This window comes from Bombina bombina, chromosome 6 (genome assembly GCF_027579735.1).
Source record: "Bombina bombina isolate aBomBom1 chromosome 6, aBomBom1.pri, whole genome shotgun sequence".
In the NCBI taxonomy this organism is placed as follows: domain Eukaryota; kingdom Metazoa; phylum Chordata; class Amphibia; order Anura; family Bombinatoridae; genus Bombina; species Bombina bombina.
In genome coordinates, this window is record NC_069504.1 from 13,378,098 (window position 1) to 13,397,380 (window position 19,283).

At 40.9% G+C, this 19,283-nt stretch overlaps 1 protein-coding gene across 1 annotated transcript in view; it reads right to left on the reverse strand.

Annotated features, from left to right (window-relative positions):
* PPP6R2 (protein phosphatase 6 regulatory subunit 2) overlaps nucleotides 1–19,283 on the reverse strand; it is a gene marked incomplete in the record, with an annotated part of 934,057 nt that overhangs the window by 129,005 nt on the left and 785,769 nt on the right. Inside the window, 1 exon segment of the mRNA XM_053716315.1 lies at nucleotides 15,834–15,851. Coding sequence (XP_053572290.1) covers nucleotides 15,834–15,851 — 18 coding nt within the window.

Consider the following 19,283-nt stretch of genomic DNA (forward strand, 5'->3'; position numbering starts at 1 on the left):
CCTGAATCTGAAATTTCCCCATCTGACAAAACCTCCCTCATGGCCACTTCAGATTGGTGTGAGGGAATGACAGAACAATTATCATCAGCGCCCTCCTGCTCTTCAGTGTTTAAAACAGAGCAATCGCGCTTTCTCTGATATGCAGGCATTTTGGATAAAATATTTGCTATGGAGTTATCCATTACAGCCGTCAATTGTTGCATGGTAATAAGCATTGGCGCGCTAGAAGTACTAGGGGCCTCCTGCGTGGGCAAAACTGGTGTAGACACAGTAGGAGATGATGTAGTATCATGTCTACTCCCCTCATCTGAGGAATCATCTTGGGCAATTTCATTATCTGTGGCAGTTCTGTCCTTACTTTGTTTGGACGCTATGGCACAATTATCACACAATTTTAAATGAGGAGACACATTGGCTTTCATACATATAGAACATAGCTTATCCGAAGGCACAGACATGTTAAACAGGCTTAAACTTGTCAATAAAGCACAAAAAACTTTTAAAACAAAACCGTTACTGTCTCTTTAAATTTTAAACAGAAACACTTTATTACTGAATATGTGAAAAAGTATGAAGGAATTGTTCAAAAATTACCACAGTGTCTTAAAGCATTAAGAGTATTGCACACCAATTTTCAGAGCTTTAACCCTTAAAATAACGGAACCGGAGCCGTTTACAAATTTAACCCCTATACAGTCCCAGATACAGCTTTTGCTGAGACCTAACCAAGCCCAGAGGGGAATACGATACCAAATGACGCCTTCTAGAAACTTTTCCAGCTACTTTCAGATCCTCAGACATGCATCTGCATGTCTTGCTCTTAAAAACAACTGCGCATTAAAGGCGCGAAAATGAGGCTCAGCCTACAACTGGGAAGGCCCTTCCTGACTGAAAAGGTGTCTAACACAGTGCCTAACGTTAAAAAACGTTCCCCAAGCATATAAGTGTGAAATACAAGCATAAACATGTATAAAATGCCCAAATAAAGCAATCGATTTTGCCCATAAAAGTGTCTACCAGTTTTATAGCCCATATTAAGCCCTTTATTCTGTTTGAGACTAAGAAAATGGCTTACCGGTCCCCATGAGGGGAAATGACAGCCTTCCAGCATTACACAGTCTTGTTAGAAATATGGCTAGTCATACCTTAAGCAGAAAAGTCTGCTAACTGTTTCCCCCAACTGAAGTTACTTAATCTCAACAGTCCTATGTGGAAACAGCAATCGATTTTAGTTACTGCTGCTAAAATCATACTCCTCTCACAAACAGAAATCTTCATCCTTTTCTGTTTCAGAGTAAATAGTACATACCAGCACTATTTTAAAATAACAAACACTTGATAGAAGAATAAAAAACTACATTTAAACACCAAAAACTCTTAACCATCTCCGTGGATATTTTGCATGTGCAACGGCAAAGAGAATGACTGGGGTGGGCGGAGCCTAGGAGGGACTATATGGCCAGCTTTGCTGGGACTCTTTGCCATTTCCTGTTGGGGAAGAGATATTCCCACAAGTAAGGATGACGCCGTGGACCGGACACACCAATGTTGGAGAAATTGATAATTCAAATGCATTATCCCAAATAATGAAACTGACTGTCTGAAATAAGGAATGTTGAACATCCTGAATCAAGGCAAATAAATGTTTAAACACATATATTTAGAACTTTATATAAATGTGCCCAACCATAGCTTAGAGTGTCATAAAAATAAGACTTACTTACCCCAGGACACTCATCTACATGTAGTAGAAAGCCAAACCAGTACTGAAACGAGAATCAGTAGAGGTAATGGTATATATAAGAGTATATCGTCGATCTGAAAAGGGAGGTAAGAGATGAATCTCTACGACCGATAACAGAGAACCTATGAAATAGACCACGTAGAAGGAGATCATTGAATTCAAAATAGGCAATACTCTCTTCACATCCCTCTGACATTCACTGCACACTGAGAGGAAAACCGGGCTCCAGCCTGCTGCGAAGCGCATATCAACGAAGAATCTAGCACAAACTTACTTCACCACCTCCATGGGAGGCAAAGTTTGTAAAACTGATTTGTGGGTGTGGTGAGGGGTGTATTTATAGGTATTTTGAGGTTTGGGAAACTTTGCCCCTCCTGGTAGGAATGTATATCCCATACGTCACTAGCTCATGGACTCTTGCTAATTACATGAAAGAAAAGTCAATTGAAAATAATTTTAAGGTAAGAAAAAATATTTATTCATATGCATTATCCCAAAAAATGAAACTGACAGTCTGAATGAAGGAATACTGATTATCCTGAATCATGGCAAATATAAGTTTAAAGACATATGTTTAGAACTTTACATATAAAGTGCCCAACCACAGCTTAGAGTGTCATAAATAAAATAAGACTTACTTACCCTAAGACACTCATCTACATATAGTAGAAAGCCAAACCAGTACTGAAACGAGAATCAGTAGAGGTAATGGTATATAAGAGTATATCGTCGATCTGAAAAGGGAGGTAGGAGAAGAAATCTCTACGACCGATAACAGAGAACCTATGAAATAGATCCCCTAGAGCAGTGATTTTTAACCTTTTTTTTGCCGTGGCACACTTTTTTACATTAAAAAATCCTGTGGCACACCACCATCCCAAAATTTAAAAAAAAATCACACATTGTAGCCTAATACAGCATATATATATATATATATACACATACACACACATACTGTATGTATTGTGCTGTTATGCCATGCCTCCTACAAACTACCCCTACACTGGGAGTAAAAAACAAGCAAAGTTTAAAAAATATGTCACACTGATGTCAGTCTGCCGTGGCACACCTGAGGATCTCTCACGGCACACTAGTGTGCCACGACACACTGGTTGAAAAACACTGCCCTAGAGGAAGACCATTGTATTCAAATAGGCAATACTCTCTTCACATCCCTCTGACATTCACTGCACTCTGAGAGGAAAACCGGGCTCCAGCCTGCTGCGAAGCGCATATCAACGTAGAATCTAGCACAAACTTACTTCACCACCTCCATGGGAGGCAAAGTTTGTAAAACTGAATTGTGGGTGTGGCGAGGGGTGTATTTATAGGCATTTTGAGGTTTGGGAAACTTTGCCCCTCCTGGTAGGAATGTATATCCCATACGTCACTAGCTCATGGACTCTTGCTAATTACATGAAAGAAAAAAAAGACTGTGCACATTTTGTTAATAGAAGTAAATTGGAAAGTTGTTTAAAATTGCTGCTCTGAGTCATGACAGTTAATTTTGACTTGAGTGTCCCTTTAAGTTCTGAGGTGTGCTGGAGTGTGGGGAGGAAGGTTCCCTTGGCCACACCTGGTTGGTTTGTGGGGTTATTAAAATCATACTGGATCTAAAATAATCCTTGTTAGGCTGTTCACATAAAAAAAAGCTGGGCGGAGAAGGGCGAATAAAATGTAATCATTTTAAAAATGTACTCACTAATAAGTAAAATATAATGAGACTTTCATTCATCAGTTTATATCTAAAGATTAGTTGAATGCAGCGTTGTAAATTGGTATACTTTACCATCACTTTAAGGAAATAAAACAAACTAGATCTCAAAACCGTCTTATGCGGGTGAAAAAACGGAAAAAGGCCAACAGAAAAGAAAAATCTGGCCTGTAAAAAAATGATAAACACTTATCCAAACCATCCTGAAGAAATGGAAGAATTAAAGGAATTCTAAAAGAGTTTCGGCTAAAAACACCACTGTGACATTGTCTGTTGAAGAGACTGTCTGTGTTTCGAATCAGAGGCCAGCTCTAAAGAGCCCTGAAGATTGCACGGAGTTCGAAAACATTTATCGGTACCCTCGCCTCCCGAGGACAGCAAACTCTCCCTGTGCTGTCCGAGTCCCCCAGACTTAGATTGGCAGTGAGGTGGGATGAAGTAACTCTTTAAAGTTTGGGGAATCTTTGCCACCTCCTCCTAGTGGCCAGAAGTTGAATTCCAGGAGTAATGGATCATGGACTCTCACCACCTTATGAAAGAAAAGTTTATTTGATGCGTCTATAGGTCTTAAAGTTAACGCAATGCAGGCTAAAGGAAATAGACAAATGCCATAAAAAATGGAAGAGAAAATGGTCAGGATGTGCTGTCACTGGTTGTCAGGAATTACCTCAAGTTCATAGGGAGACAGGAGGGTTGATATGTAGATCAAATAAAACATTTTGCATGCAGATGCAGTGATAGACAGAAAGGCTTCTTTATTAAAAGTATTGCAAAATACTGTTCCAGTGTCATGCAGAGTAAACTACTACTCCCTAGGGACCTACATCTCTCTCTGCATCACACACACACACACACTGTAACCTATGCACATGCATACCACCCCCCCATCTCACTTATACAGCGTAATCAAGACACATGCACTGCCCCCCCACATCTCACACAGCGTAACCAAGACACATGCACTGCCCCCCTACATCTCACACACAGAGTAACCAAGACACATGCACTGCCCGCCCCCCCACATTTCACACAGAGTAACCAAGACACATGCACTGCCCGCCCCCCCACATTTCACACAGAGTAACCAAGACACATGCACCGCCCCACCACATCTCACACACAGAGTAACCAAGACACATGTACTGCCCCCCACATCTCACATACAGAGTAACCAAGGCACATGCACTGCCCCCCACATCTCACACACAGAGTAACCAAGGCACATGCACTGCCCCCCACATCTCACACACAGAGTAACCAAGGCACATGCACTGCCCCCCACATCTCACACACAGAGTAACCAAGGCACATGCACAGCCCCCCACATCTCACACACAGAGTAACCAAGACACATGCACTGCCCGCCCCCCCACATTTCACACAGAGTAACCAAGACACATGCACCGCCCCACCACATCTCACACACAGAGTAACCAAGACACATGTACTGCCCCCCACATCTCACATACAGAGTAACCAAGGCACATGCACTGCCCCCCACATCTCACACACAGAGTAACCAAGGCACATGCACTGCCCCCCACATCTCACACACAGAGTAACCAAGGCACATGCACTGCCCCCCACATCTCACACACAGAGTAACCAAGGCACATGCACTGCCCCCCACATCTCACACACAGAGTAACCAAGGCACATGCACTGCCCCCCACATCTCACACACAGAGTAACCAAGACACATGCACTGCCCCCCACATCTCACACACAGAGTAACCAATGCACATGCACTGCCCCCCCACATCTCACACACAGAGTAACCAATGCACATGCACTGCCCCCTACATCTCACACACAGAGTAACCAAGGCACATGCACTGCCCCCCACATCTCACATACAGAGTAACCAAGACACATGCACTGCCCCCCACATCTCACACACAGAGTAACCAATGCACATGCACTGCCCCCTACATCTCACATACAGAGTAACCAAGGCACATGCACTGCCCCCCACATCTCACACACAGAGTAACCAAGGCACATGCACTGCCCCCTACATCTCACATACAGAGTAACCAAGGCACATGCACTGCCCCCCACATCTCTCACACAGTGTAACCAAGACACATGCACTGCCCCCCAAATCTCACACACAGAGTAACCAAGACACATGCACTGCCCGCCATCTCTCACACAGTGTAACCAGGACACATGCACCTCCCCCTCCCACATCTCACATACAATGTAACCAAGACACATGCACTGCCCGCCATCTCTCACACAGAGTAACCAAGACACATGCACTGCCCCCCCCCACATCTCTCACACAGAGTAACCAAGACACATGCACCGCCCCCCACGTCATGTGTACAGTCCAATATATCATGCAAATAGTGAGAACAGCCATAGGTGTATAATGTGCCCATGTCATGTGTACAATCCCCTATATCATGCAAATAGTGAGAACAGCCATAGGTGTATAATGTGCCCATGTCATGTGTACAGTCCCCTATATCATGCAAATAGTGAGAACAGCCATAGGTGTATAATGTGTCCATGTCATGTGTACAATCCCCTATATCATGCAAATAGTGAGAACAGCCATAGGTGTATAATGTGCCCATGTCATGTGTACAATCCCCTATATCATGCAAATAGTGAGAACAGCCATAGGTGTATAATGTGTCCATGTCATGTGTACAATCCCCTATATCATGCAAATAGTGAGAACAGCCATAGGTGTATAATGTGCCCATGTCATGTGTACAGTCCCATATATCATGCAAATAGTGAGAGCTAACAGCCATAGGTGTATAATGTGCTCATGTCATGTGTACAGTCCCCTATATCATGCAAATAGTGAGAGCTAACAGCCATAGGTGTATAATGTGCCCATGTCATGTGTACAGTCCCCTATATCATGCAAATAGTAAGAACTAAGAGCCATAGGTGTATAATGTGTCCATGTCATGTGTACAGTCCCCTATATCATGCAAATAGTGAGAACAGCCATAGGTGTATAATGTGCCCATGTCATGTGTACAATCCCCTATATCATGCAAATAGTGAGAACAGCCATAGGTGTATAATGTGCCCATGTCATGTGTACAATCCCCTATATCATGCAAATAGTGAGAACTAACAGCCATAGGTGTATAATGTGCCCATGTCATGTGTACAGTCCCCTATATCATGCAAATAGTGAGAGCTAACAGCCATAGGTGTATAATGTGTCCATGTCATGTGTACAATCCCCTATATCATGCAAATAGTAAGAACTAACAGCCATAGGTGTATAATGTGCCCATGTCATGTGTACAATCCCCTATATCATGCAAATAGTGATAACAACCATAGGTGTATAATGTGCCCATGTGATGTGTACAGTCCCCTATATCATGCAAATAGTAAGAACTAACAGCCATAGGTGTATAATGTGTCCATGTCATGTGTACAGTCCCCTATATCATGCAAATAGTGAGAACAGCCATAGGTGTATAATGTGCCCATGTCATGTGTACAGTCCCCTATATCATGCAAATAGTGAGAGCTAACAGCCATAGGTGTATAATGTGCTCATGTCATGTGTACAGTCCCCTATATCATGCAAATAGTGAGAACAGCCATAGGTGTATAATGTGCCCATGTCATGTGTACAGTCCCCTATATCATGCAAATAGTGAGAACAGCCATAGGTGTATAATGTGCTCATGTCATGTGTACAGTCCCCTATATCATGCAAATAGTAAGAACTAACAGCCATAGGTGTATAATGTGCCCATGTCATGTGTACAATCCCCTATATCATGCAAATAGTGAGAGCTAACAGCCATAGGTGTATAATGTGCCCATGTGATGTGTACAGTCCCCTATATCATGCAAATAGTGAGAACTAACAGCCATAGGTGTATAATGTGTCCATGTCATGTGTACAATCCCCTATATCATGCAAATAGTGAGAACTAACAGCCATAGGTGTATAATGTGCCCATGTCATGTGTACAATCCCCTATATCATGCAAATAGTGAGAACTAACAGCCATAGGTGTATAATGTGCCCATGTCATGTGTACAGTCCCCTATATCATGCAAATAGTGAGAGCTAACAGCCATAGGTGTATAATGTGCCCATGTCATGTGTACAGTCCCCTATATCATGCAAATAGTGAGAACTAACAGCCATAGGTGTATAATGTGCTCATGTCATGTGTACAGTCCCCTATATCATGCAAATAGTGAGAACTAACAGCCATAGGTGTATAATGTGCCCATGTCATGTGTACAGTCCCCTATATCATGCAAATAGTAAGAACTAACAGCCATAGGTGTATAATGTGCCCATGTCATGTGTACAGTCCCCTATATCATGCAAATAGTGAGAACTAACAGCCATAGGTGTATAATGTGTCCATGTCATGTGTACAATCCCCTATATCATGCAAATAGTGAGAACTAACAGCCATAGGTGTATAATGTGCTCATGTCATGTGTACAGTCCCCTATATCATGCAAATAGTAAGAACTAACAGCCATAGGTGTATAATGTGCCCATGTCATGTGTACAGTCCCCTATATCATGCAAATAGTGAGAACTAACAGCCATAGGTGTATAATGTGCCCATGTCATGTGTACAGTCCCCTATATCATGCAAATAGTAAGAACTAACAGCCATAGGTGTATAATGTGCTCATGTCATGTGTACAGTCCCCTATATCATGCAAATAGTGAGAACTAACAGCCATAGGTGTATAATGTGCCCATGTCATGTGTACAGTCCCCTATATCATGCAAATAGTAAGAACTAACAGCCATAGGTGTATAATGTGCCCATGTCATGTGTACAGTCCCCTATATCATGCAAATAGTGAGAACTAACAGCCATAGGTGTATAATGTGTCCATGTCATGTGTACAATCCCCTATATCATGCAAATAGTGAGAACTAACAGCCATAGGTGTATAATGTGCTCATGTCATGTGTACAGTCCCCTATATCATGCAAATAGTGAGAACTAACAGCCATAGGTGTATAATGTGTCCATGTCATGTGTACAATCCCCTATATCATGCAAATAGTGAGAACTAACAGCCATAGGTGTATAATGTGCTCATGTCATGTGTACAGTCCCCTATATCATGCAAATAGTGAGAACAACCATAGGTGTATAATGTGCTCATGTCATGTGTACAGTCCCCTATATCATGCAAATAGTGAGAACTAACAGCCATAGGTGTATAATGTGCCCATGTCATGTGTACAGTCCCCTATATCATGCAAATAGTGAGAACTAACAGCCATAGGTGTATAATGTGCTCATGTCATGTGTACAATCCCCTATATCATGCAAATAGTGAGAACTAACAGCCATAGGTGTATAATGTGCTCATGTCATGTGTACAGTCCCCTATATCATGCAAATAGTGAGAACTAACAGCCATAGGTGTATAATGTGCCCATGTGATGTGTACAGTCCCCTATATCATGCAAATAGTGAGAACTAACAGCCATAGGTGTATAATGTGCTCATGTCATGTGTACAATCCCCTATATCATGCAAATAGTGAGAGCTAACAGCCATAGGTGTATAATGTGCCCATGTCATGTGTACAGTCCCCTATATCATGCAAATAGTGAGAACTAACAGCCATAGGTGTATAATGTGCCCATGTCATGTGTACAGTCCCCTATATCATGCAAATAGTGAGAACTAACAGCCATAGGTGTATAATGTGCCCATGTCATGTGTACAGTCCCCTATATCATGCAAATAATGAGAACTAACATCCATAGGTGTATAATGTGCCCATGTCATGTGTACAGTCCCCTATATCATGCAAATAGTGAGAACTAACAGCCATAGGTGTATAATGTGCCCATGTCATGTGTACAGTCCCCTATATCATGCAAATAGTGAGAACTAACAGACATAGGTGTATAATGTGCCCATGTCATGTGTACAGTCCCCTATATCATGCAAATAGTGAGAACTAACAGCCATAGGTGTATAATGTGCTCATGTCATGTGTACAGTCCCCTATATCATGCAAATAGTGAGAACTAACAGCCATAGGTGTATAATGTGCCCATGTCATGTGTACAGTCCCCTATATCATGCAAATAGTGAGAACTAACAGCCATAGGTGTATAATGTGCTCATGTCATGTGTACAGTCCCCTATATCATGCAAATAGTGAGAACTAACAGCCATAGGTGTATAATGTGTCCATGTCATGTGTACAATCCCCTATATCATGCAAATAGTGAGAACTAACAGCCATAGGTGTATAATGTGCTCATGTCATGTGTACAGTCCCCTATATCATGCAAATAGTAAGAACTAACAGCCATAGGTGTATAATGTGCTCATGTCATGTGTACAATCCCCTATATCATGCAAATAGTGAGAACTAACAGCCATAGGTGTATAATGTGTCCATGTCATGTGTACAGTCCCCTATATCATGCAAATAGTGAGAACTAACAGCCATATGTGTATAATGTGCTCATGTCATGTGTACAGTCCCCTATATCATGCAAATAGTGAGAACAACCATAGGTGTATAATGTGCTCATGTCATGTGTACAGTCCCCTATATCATGCAAATAGTGATAACAGCCATAGGTGTATAATGTGCTCATGTCAAGTGTACAGTCCCCTATATCATGCAAATAGTGAGAACTAACAGCCATAGGTGTATAATGTGCCCATGTCATGTGTACAGTCCCCTATATCATGCAAATAGTGAGAACTAACAGCCATAGGTGTATAATGTGCTCATGTCATGTGTACAATCCCCTATATCATGCAAATAGTGAGAACTAACAGCCATAGGTGTATAATGTGCCCATGTGATGTGTACAGTCCCCTATATCATGCAAATAGTGAGAACTAACAGCCATAGGTGTATAATGTGCTCATGTCATGTGTACAATCCCCTATATCATGCAAATAGTGAGAGCTAACAGCCATAGGTGTATAATGTGCCCATGTCATGTGTACAGTCCCCTATATCATGCAAATAGTGAGAACTAACAGCCATAGGTGTATAATGTGCCCATGTCATGTGTACAGTCCCCTATATCATGCAAATAGTGAGAACTAACAGCCATAGGTGTATAATGTGCCCATGTCATGTGTACAGTCCCCTATATCATGCAAATAATGAGAACTAACAGCCATAGGTGTATAATGTGCCCATGTCATGTGTACAGTCCCCTATATCATGCAAATAGTGAGAACTAACAGCCATAGGTGTATAATGTGCCCATGTCATGTGTACAGTCCCCTATATCATGCAAATAGTGAGAACTAACAGCCATAGGTGTATAATGTGCCCATGTCATGTGTACAGTCCCCTATATCATGCAAATAGTGAGAACTAACAGACATAGGTGTATAATGTGCCCATGTCATGTGTACAGTCCCCTATATCATGCAAATAGTGAGAACTAACAGCCATAGGTGTATAATGTGCTCATGTCATGTGTACAGTCCCCTATATCATGCAAATAGTGAGAACTAACAGCCATAGGTGTATAATGTGCCCATGTCATGTGTACAGTCCCCTATATCATGCAAATAGTGAGAACTAACAGCCATAGGTGTATAATGTGCTCATGTCATGTGTACAGTCCCCTATATCATGCAAATAGTGAGAACTAACAGCCATAGGTGTATAATGTGCCCATGTCATGTGTACAGTCCCCTATATCATGCAAATAGTGAGAACTAACAGCCATAGGTGTATAATGTGCCCATGTGATGTGTACAGTCCCCTATATCATGCAAATAGTGAGAACAACCATAGGTGTATAATGTGCTCATGTCATGTGTACAGTCCCCTATATCATGCAAATAGTGAGAACTAACAGCCATAGGTGTATAATGTGCTCATGTCATGTGTACAGTCCCCTATATCATGCAAATAGTGAGAACTAACAGCCATAGGTGTATAATGTGCTCATGTCATGTGTACAGTCCCCTATATCATGCAAATAGTGAGAACTAACAGCCATAGGTGTATAATGTGCTCATGTCATGTGTACAGTCCCCTATATCATGCAAATAGTGAGAGCTAACAGCCATAGGTGTATAATGTGCCCATGTCATGTGTACAGTCCCCTATATCATGCAAATAGTGAGAACTAACAGCCATAGGTGTATAATGTGCTCATGTCATGTGTACAGTCCCCTATATCATGCAAATAGTGAGAACTAACAGCCATAGGTGTATAATGTGCCCATGTCATGTGTACAGTCCCCTATATCATGCAAATAGTGAGAACTAACAGCCATAGGTGTATAATGTGCTCATGTCATGTGTACAGTCCCCTATATCATGCAAATAGTGAGAACTAACAGCCATAGGTGTATAATGTGCTCATGTCATGTGTACAGTCCCCTATATCATGCAAATAGTGAGAACAGCCATAGGTGTATAATGTGTCCATGTCAAGTGTACAGTCCCCTATATCATGCAAATAGTGAGAACTAACAGCCATAGGTGTATAATGTGCTCATGTCAAGTGTACAATCCCCTATATCATGCAAATAGTGAGAACAGCCATAGGTGTATAATGTGCCCATGTCATGTGTACAGTCCCCTATATCATGTAAATAGTAAGAACTAACAGCCATAGGTGTATAATGTGCCCATGTCATGTGTACAGTCCCCTATATCATGCAAATAGTGAGAACTAACAGCCATAGGTGTATAATGTGCCCATGTCATGTGTACAGTCCCCTATATCATGCAAATAGTAAGAACTAAGAGCCATAGGTGTATAATGTGCCCATGTCATGTGTACAGTCCCCTATATCATGCAAATAGTGAGAACTAACAGCCATAGGTGTATAATGTGTCCATGTCATGTGTACAGTCCCCTATATCATGTAAATAGTAAGAACTAACAGCCATAGGTGTATAATGTGCCCATGTCATGTGTACAGTCCCCTATATCATGTAAATAGTAAGAACTAACAGCCATAGGTGTATAATGTGCTCATGTCATGTGTACAATCCCCTATATCATGCAAATAGTGAGAACTAACAGCCATAGGTGTATAATGTGCCCATGTCATGTGTACAGTCCCCTATATCATGCAAATAGTGAGAACTAACAGCCATAGGTGTATAATGTGCTCATGTCATGTGTACAGTCCCCTATATCATGCAAATAGTGAGAACTAACAGCCATAGGTGTATAATGTGCCCATGTCATGTGTACAGTCCCCTATATCATGCAAATAGTGAGAACTAACAGCCATAGGTGTATAATGTGCCCATGTCATGTGTACAGTCCCCTATATCATGCAAATAGTGAGAACTAACAGCCATAGGTGTATAATGTGCCCATGTCATGTGTACAGTCCCCTATATCATGCAAATAGTGAGAACTAACAGCCATAGGTGTATAATGTGCCCATGTCATGTGTACAGTCCCCTATATCATGCAAATAGTGAGAACTAACAGCCATAGGTGTATAATGTGCCCATGTCATGTGTACAGTCCCCTATATCATGCAAATAGTGAGAACAGCCATAGGTGTATAATGTGCCCATGTCATGTGTACAGTCCCCTATATCATGTAAATAGTAAGAACTAACAGCCATAGGTGTATAATGTGCCCATGTCATGTGTACAGTCCCCTATATCATGTAAATAGTAAGAACTAACAGCCATAGGTGTATAATGTGCTCATGTCATGTGTACAGTCCCCTATATCATGCAAATAGTGAGAACTAACAGCCATAGGTGTATAATGTGCCCATGTCATGTGTACAGTCCCCTATATCATGTAAATAGTGAGAACTAACAGCCATAGGTGTATAATGTGCCCATGTCATGTGTACAGTCCCCTATATCATGCAAATAGTGAGAACTAACAGCCATAGGTGTATAATGTGCCCATGTCATGTGTACAGTCCCCTATATCATGCAAATAGTGAGAACTAACAGCCATAGGTGTATAATGTGCCCATGTCATGTGTACAGTCCCCTATATCATGCAAATAGTGAGAACTAACAGCCATAGGTGTATAATGTGCCCATGTCATGTGTACAGTCCCCTATATCATGCAAATAGTGAGAGCTAACAGCCATAGGTGTATAATGTGCTCATGTCATGTGTACAGTCCCCTATATCATGTAAATAGTAAGAACTAACAGCCATAGGTGTATAATGTGCCCATGTCATGTGTACAATCCCCTATATCATGCAAATAGTGAGAGCTAACAGCCATAGGTGTATAATGTGCCCATGTCATGTGTACAATCCCCTATATCATGCAAATAGTAAGAGCTAACAGCCATAGGTGTATAATGTGCTCATGTCATGTGTACAATCCCCTATATCATGCAAATAGTAAGAGCTAACAGCCATAGGTGTATAATGTGCCCATGTCATGTGTACAATCCCCTATATCATGCAAATAGTAAGAGCTAACAGCCATAGGTGTATAATGTGCCCATGTCATGTGTACAATCCCCTATATCATGCAAATAGTAAGAGCTAACAGCCATAGGTGTATAATGTGCCCATGTCATGTGTACAATCCCCTATATCATGCAAATAGTAAGAGCTAACAGCCATAGGTGTATAATGTGCCCATGTCATGTGTACAATCCCCTATATCATGCAAATAGTAAGAACTAACAGCCATAGGTGTATAATGTGCTCATGTCATGTGTACAGTCCCCTATATCATGCAAATAGTGAGAACTAACAGCCATAGGTGTATAATGTGCTCATGTCATGTGTACAGTCCCCTATATCATGCAAATAGTGAGAACTAACAGCCATAGGTGTATAATGTGCTCATGTCATGTGTACAGTCCCCTATATCATGCAAATAGTGAGAACTAACAGCCATAGGTGTATAATGTGCTCATGTCATGTGTACAGTCCCCTATATCATGCAAATAGTGAGAACTAACAGCCATAGGTGTATAATGTGCTCATGTCATGTGTACAGTCCCCTATATCATGCAAATAGTGAGAACTAACAGCCATAGGTGTATAATGTGCTCATGTCATGTGTACAGTCCCCTATATCATGCAAATAGTGAGAACTAACAGCCATAGGTGTATAATGTGCTCATGTCATGTGTACAATCCCCTATATCATGTAAATAGTAAGAACTAACAGCCATAGGTGTATAATGTGCTCATGTCATGTGTACAGTCCCCTATATCATGCAAATAGTGAGAACTAACAGCCATAGGTGTATAATGTGCTCATGTCATGTGTACAGTCCCCTATATCATGCAAATAGTGAGAACTAACAGCCATAGGTGTATAATGTGCTCATGTCATGTGTACAGTCCCCTATATCATGCAAATAGTGAGAACTAACAGCCATAGGTGTATAATGTGCCCATGTCATGTGTACAGTCCCCTATATCATGCAAATAGTGAGAACTAACAGCCATAGGTGTATAATGTGTCCATGTCATGTGTACAGTCCCCTATATCATGCAAATAGTGAGAACTAACAGCCTGTCAGGTATCTAGTTCTCTTGTGTCTCTCCCTGCAGCACCTGCTAATTAATGCAGTTAGTTTGTGGCATTGCTGCAGCTCAAACGTTAAAAGCTGTCTAAAGATTTCTACAGCGGATTTCCAGATACCGTCAATATCATACAAGCAAACCTAATACTTATTTCACTATCAAAAAGTGACCTTTCTCCCTAAAGATCTTTTGGATTACAACAGCGGTTTAATCCGCATCTCTCTATAACAGGAGTGACTCGTATCTCAAGTACTGGATTACACAGGTTGTACATTTATTCAGCATAACCGGACTTAACATCTATTCCTACAGTTCTCTGTGTAATCAAACAACTCCTAAGATCAGCACCGTTGTTTGTTAACTCCGGTGCAGTGTAAACTGACAACACGCCCCCTCCAATTTCGTCACTCTGAGTGACAGGCAGACTGCTCACTGCAGTGATTAACGGACACTCCCATCTGAGACGTCACAGCAGCTCCGATACTAACGAAGTACAAGCACATCTAAAGCAGTTCACTTTCCAGCATAAGAATTAACATTGAACTGTTGCTGCAAACTCTAACATTGCCAATATTTACTCCATTCTCATCTTCTTACTCTTGGCATTTGTTAGATACAGGAACCTCTCCTGTAACCAATTAGTTTAATCACATTTAATGTTACTACTTAATTCAGCAAATCCTCTTATTTTCCAATAGCCTAAAAGTCTGCAGTTGTGATCTTTTTCTGCAACATTTATACTAACTATAGACTTCTATTATTGCCATAGGTGTATCATGTGCCCATGTCATGCACTAAACAAGCACAGTCCCCTGTGTCACATGTACTCTACTTCCCCAGTATTAGTATTCGTTATCTGGTGCTGACTCTCCGTATTCTAGGGCTGCCATGCTGTACGTACCCTGCAGGTGTGAATATTCTGTGTAGAGCCCGAGGTCAGAGAGAAGAGGAATGAGGGATACAAACAGAGAGCAGTGAAATGTAGAAAATGATTTACCAACGGTCAAGAAACTGTAATGGGTTAATACTTCAGCAGTAGTCCGAATCCATTTTAGCGCATGCCAATAAAAGGGTTAATATACACAATATGTGCTAGATACCCAACACAAGTGATACTTAGACATCTATGTACATTATGCAAATATAATAGTTCATGGTGACCATAGTATCCAGCAATAGTGTCACCTGAATCACATTAACATCACAGCGCCACACGAAGTTTCACTATCTAGTGCTCAGTAGAATGTTCTTAAAGGCTCTCATTTTAGAGTGACTGTCCCTTTAACTACTTTACATTTCATTAACGAATATTCCAGCTACACAAACAATAGTGTGACATAAACAGCCTTAAAAGCCGTAATACAATGGTGTAGCACTTGTTGGTTGTTACCCTGTAATCTCATTGTCTGGGTTATCAACACACCACATGCAGGCACAACCATAAAAATGCCTGCTGCTTTGTTTGCCTATTCCTCCCCCCCAACAAAAAGTCAAAGGTACAGCAAAGAAAAATGATAGCCCGACACACAGAGCTGGGGGTAAGGAGAAGAAGAAAAAAAGCTGACTGACCTACAGTACACTCCTTGCTCACCACATTCAGCTAGAGAGTCCACAAGCCGTCACATATGGGATATACATTCCTACCAGGAGGAGGCAAAGTTTCCCAAAACTCAAAAAACTACCCCACCCACCTCCCTCATACCTCTGTTTAACGTATAACCAAGAGGTGAGCTGTATAAAGCAGTAAAAGCATAACAAAGAGGAACAGGAAAAAAAGATGTGCTTATTGAAAATAAACCCAGAATTAAAGAAACAATTGGGTGAGCCTCGTGGTTTCTCACCACCATGAAAGAAATGCATTTATCAGGTAGGTTCTTACATAAATTATGTTTTCTTTCATATAGGTGGTGAGAGTCCATGAGCTTGTTACTGATGGAATAGAATACTCACGAGTAATAATAAAATAAAGTTATTTTTGCTGAGAAATTAAATCCAAAAGTGTTTATTTTTTTTAATTTTCAAAACAAAACAAAATTTATGTAAGAACTTACCTGATAAATTAATTTCTTTCATATTGGCAAGAGTCCATGAGCTAGTAACGTATGGGATATACAATCCTACCAGGAAGGGCAAAGTTTCCCAAACCTCAAAATACCTATAAATACACCCCTCACCACACCCACAATTCAGTTTAACGAATAGCCAAGCAGTGGGGTGATAAAGAAAGGCGAAAAAACATAATTTATGTAAGAACTTACCTGATAAATTCATTTCTTTCATATTAGCAAGAGTCCATGAGCTAGTGACGTATGGGATATACATTCCTACCAGGAGGGGCAAAGTTTCCCAAACCTCAAAATACCTATAAATACACCCCTCACCACACCCACAATTCAGTTTAACGAATAGCCAAGCAGTGGGGTGATAAAGAAAGGAGAAAAAAGCATCAAAAAAAGGGACTGGAAATATAATTGTGCTTTATACAAAACATCATAACCACCATAAAAAGGGTGGGTCTCATGGACTCTTGCCAATATGAACAATTAATTTATCAGGTAAGTTCTTACATAAATTAAAATTAATCCACAACCCAAAATATAAGTTTATTCTCATAAATGAAAAGAAAAAACAAACATAAGCAGAGGAATAAAACTGAAACAGCTGCCTGAAGAACTTTTCTACCAAAAACTGCTTCCGAAGAGGCAAATACATCAAAACGGTAGAATTTAGTAAATGTATGCAAAGAAGACCAAGTTGCTGCTTTGCAAATCTTATCAACTGAAGCTTCATTCTTAAAAGCCCACGAAGTGGAAACTGATCTAGTAGAATGACCAGTAATTCTTTTTGACCTGACTCCAAATAACCCTGATGCATCAAAAGCTTTAACCAAGATGCCAAGGAAATGGCAGAAGCCTTCTAGCCTTTCCTAGAACCAGAAAAGACAACAAAAAGACTAGAAGTCTTCCTGAAATCTTTAGTAGCTTTGACATAATATTTCAAAGCTCTTACAACATCCAAAGAATGTAAGCATCTCTCCAAAGAATTATTAGGATTAGGACACAAAGAAGGAACAACAATTTCTCTATTAATGTTGTTAGAATTCACAACCTTAGGTAGAAATTTAAATGAAGTCGGCAAAACTGCCTTATCCTGATGGAAAATCAGAAAAGGATATTCACAAGAAAGAGCAGATACATTCGGAAACTCTTCTAGCAAAAGAGATAGCCAAAAGGAACAACACTTTCCAAGAAAGTAGTTTAATGTCCAAGGAATGCATAGGCTCAAAAGGAGGAGCCTGTAAAGCCTTCAAAACCAAATTAAGACTCCAAGGAGGAGAGATTGATTTAATGACAGGCTTGATACGGACCAAAGCCTGTACAAAACCGTGAATATCAGGAAGCTTAGCAATCTTTCTGTGAAATAAAACAGAAAGAGCAGAGATTTGTCCCTTCAAGGAACATGCAGACAAACCTGTATCCAAACCATCCTGAAGAAACTGTAAAATTCTAGGAATTCTGAAAGAATGCCAGGAGAATTTATGAGAAGAACACCATGAAATATAAGACTTCCAAACTACATAATAAATCTTCCTAGAAACAGATTTACGAGTCTGTAACATAGTATTAATCACTGAGTCAAAGAAACCTCTATGACTAAGCACTAGGCATTCCATTTCCATACCTTCAAATTTAATGATTTGAGATCCTGATGGAAAAACGGACCTTGAGACAGAAGGTCTGGTCCTAAAGGAAGTGGCCAAGGTTGGCAACTGGACATCTGAACAAGATCCGCATAACAAAACCTGTGAGGCCATGCTGGAGCTACCAGCAACACAAATGATTGTTCCATGATGATCTTGGAAATCACTCTTGGAAGAAGAACTAGAGGCAGAAAGATATAAGTAGGTTGGTAAAACCAAGGAACTGCTAACGCATCCACTGCGTCCGCCTGAGGATTCCTGGACCTGGACAGGTACCTGGGAAGTTTCTTGTTTAGATGGGAAGCCATCAGATATATTTCTGGAAGACCCCACATCTGAACAATCTGAAAAAACACATCTGAATGGAGCGACCACTCCCCCGGATGTAAAGTCTGATGGCTGAGATAATCCGCTTCCCAATTGTCTACACCAGGGATATGAACTGCAGAAATTAGACAGGAGCTGGATTCTGCCCATGAAAGTATCAGAGATACTTCTTTCATAGCTTGGGGACTGAGTCCCACCCTGATGATTGACATATGCCACAGTTGTGATATTGTCTGTCTGAAAACAAATGAACGGTTCTCTCTTCAACAGAGGCCAAACCTGAAGAGCCCTGAAAATAGCACTGAGTTCTAAAATATTTATTGG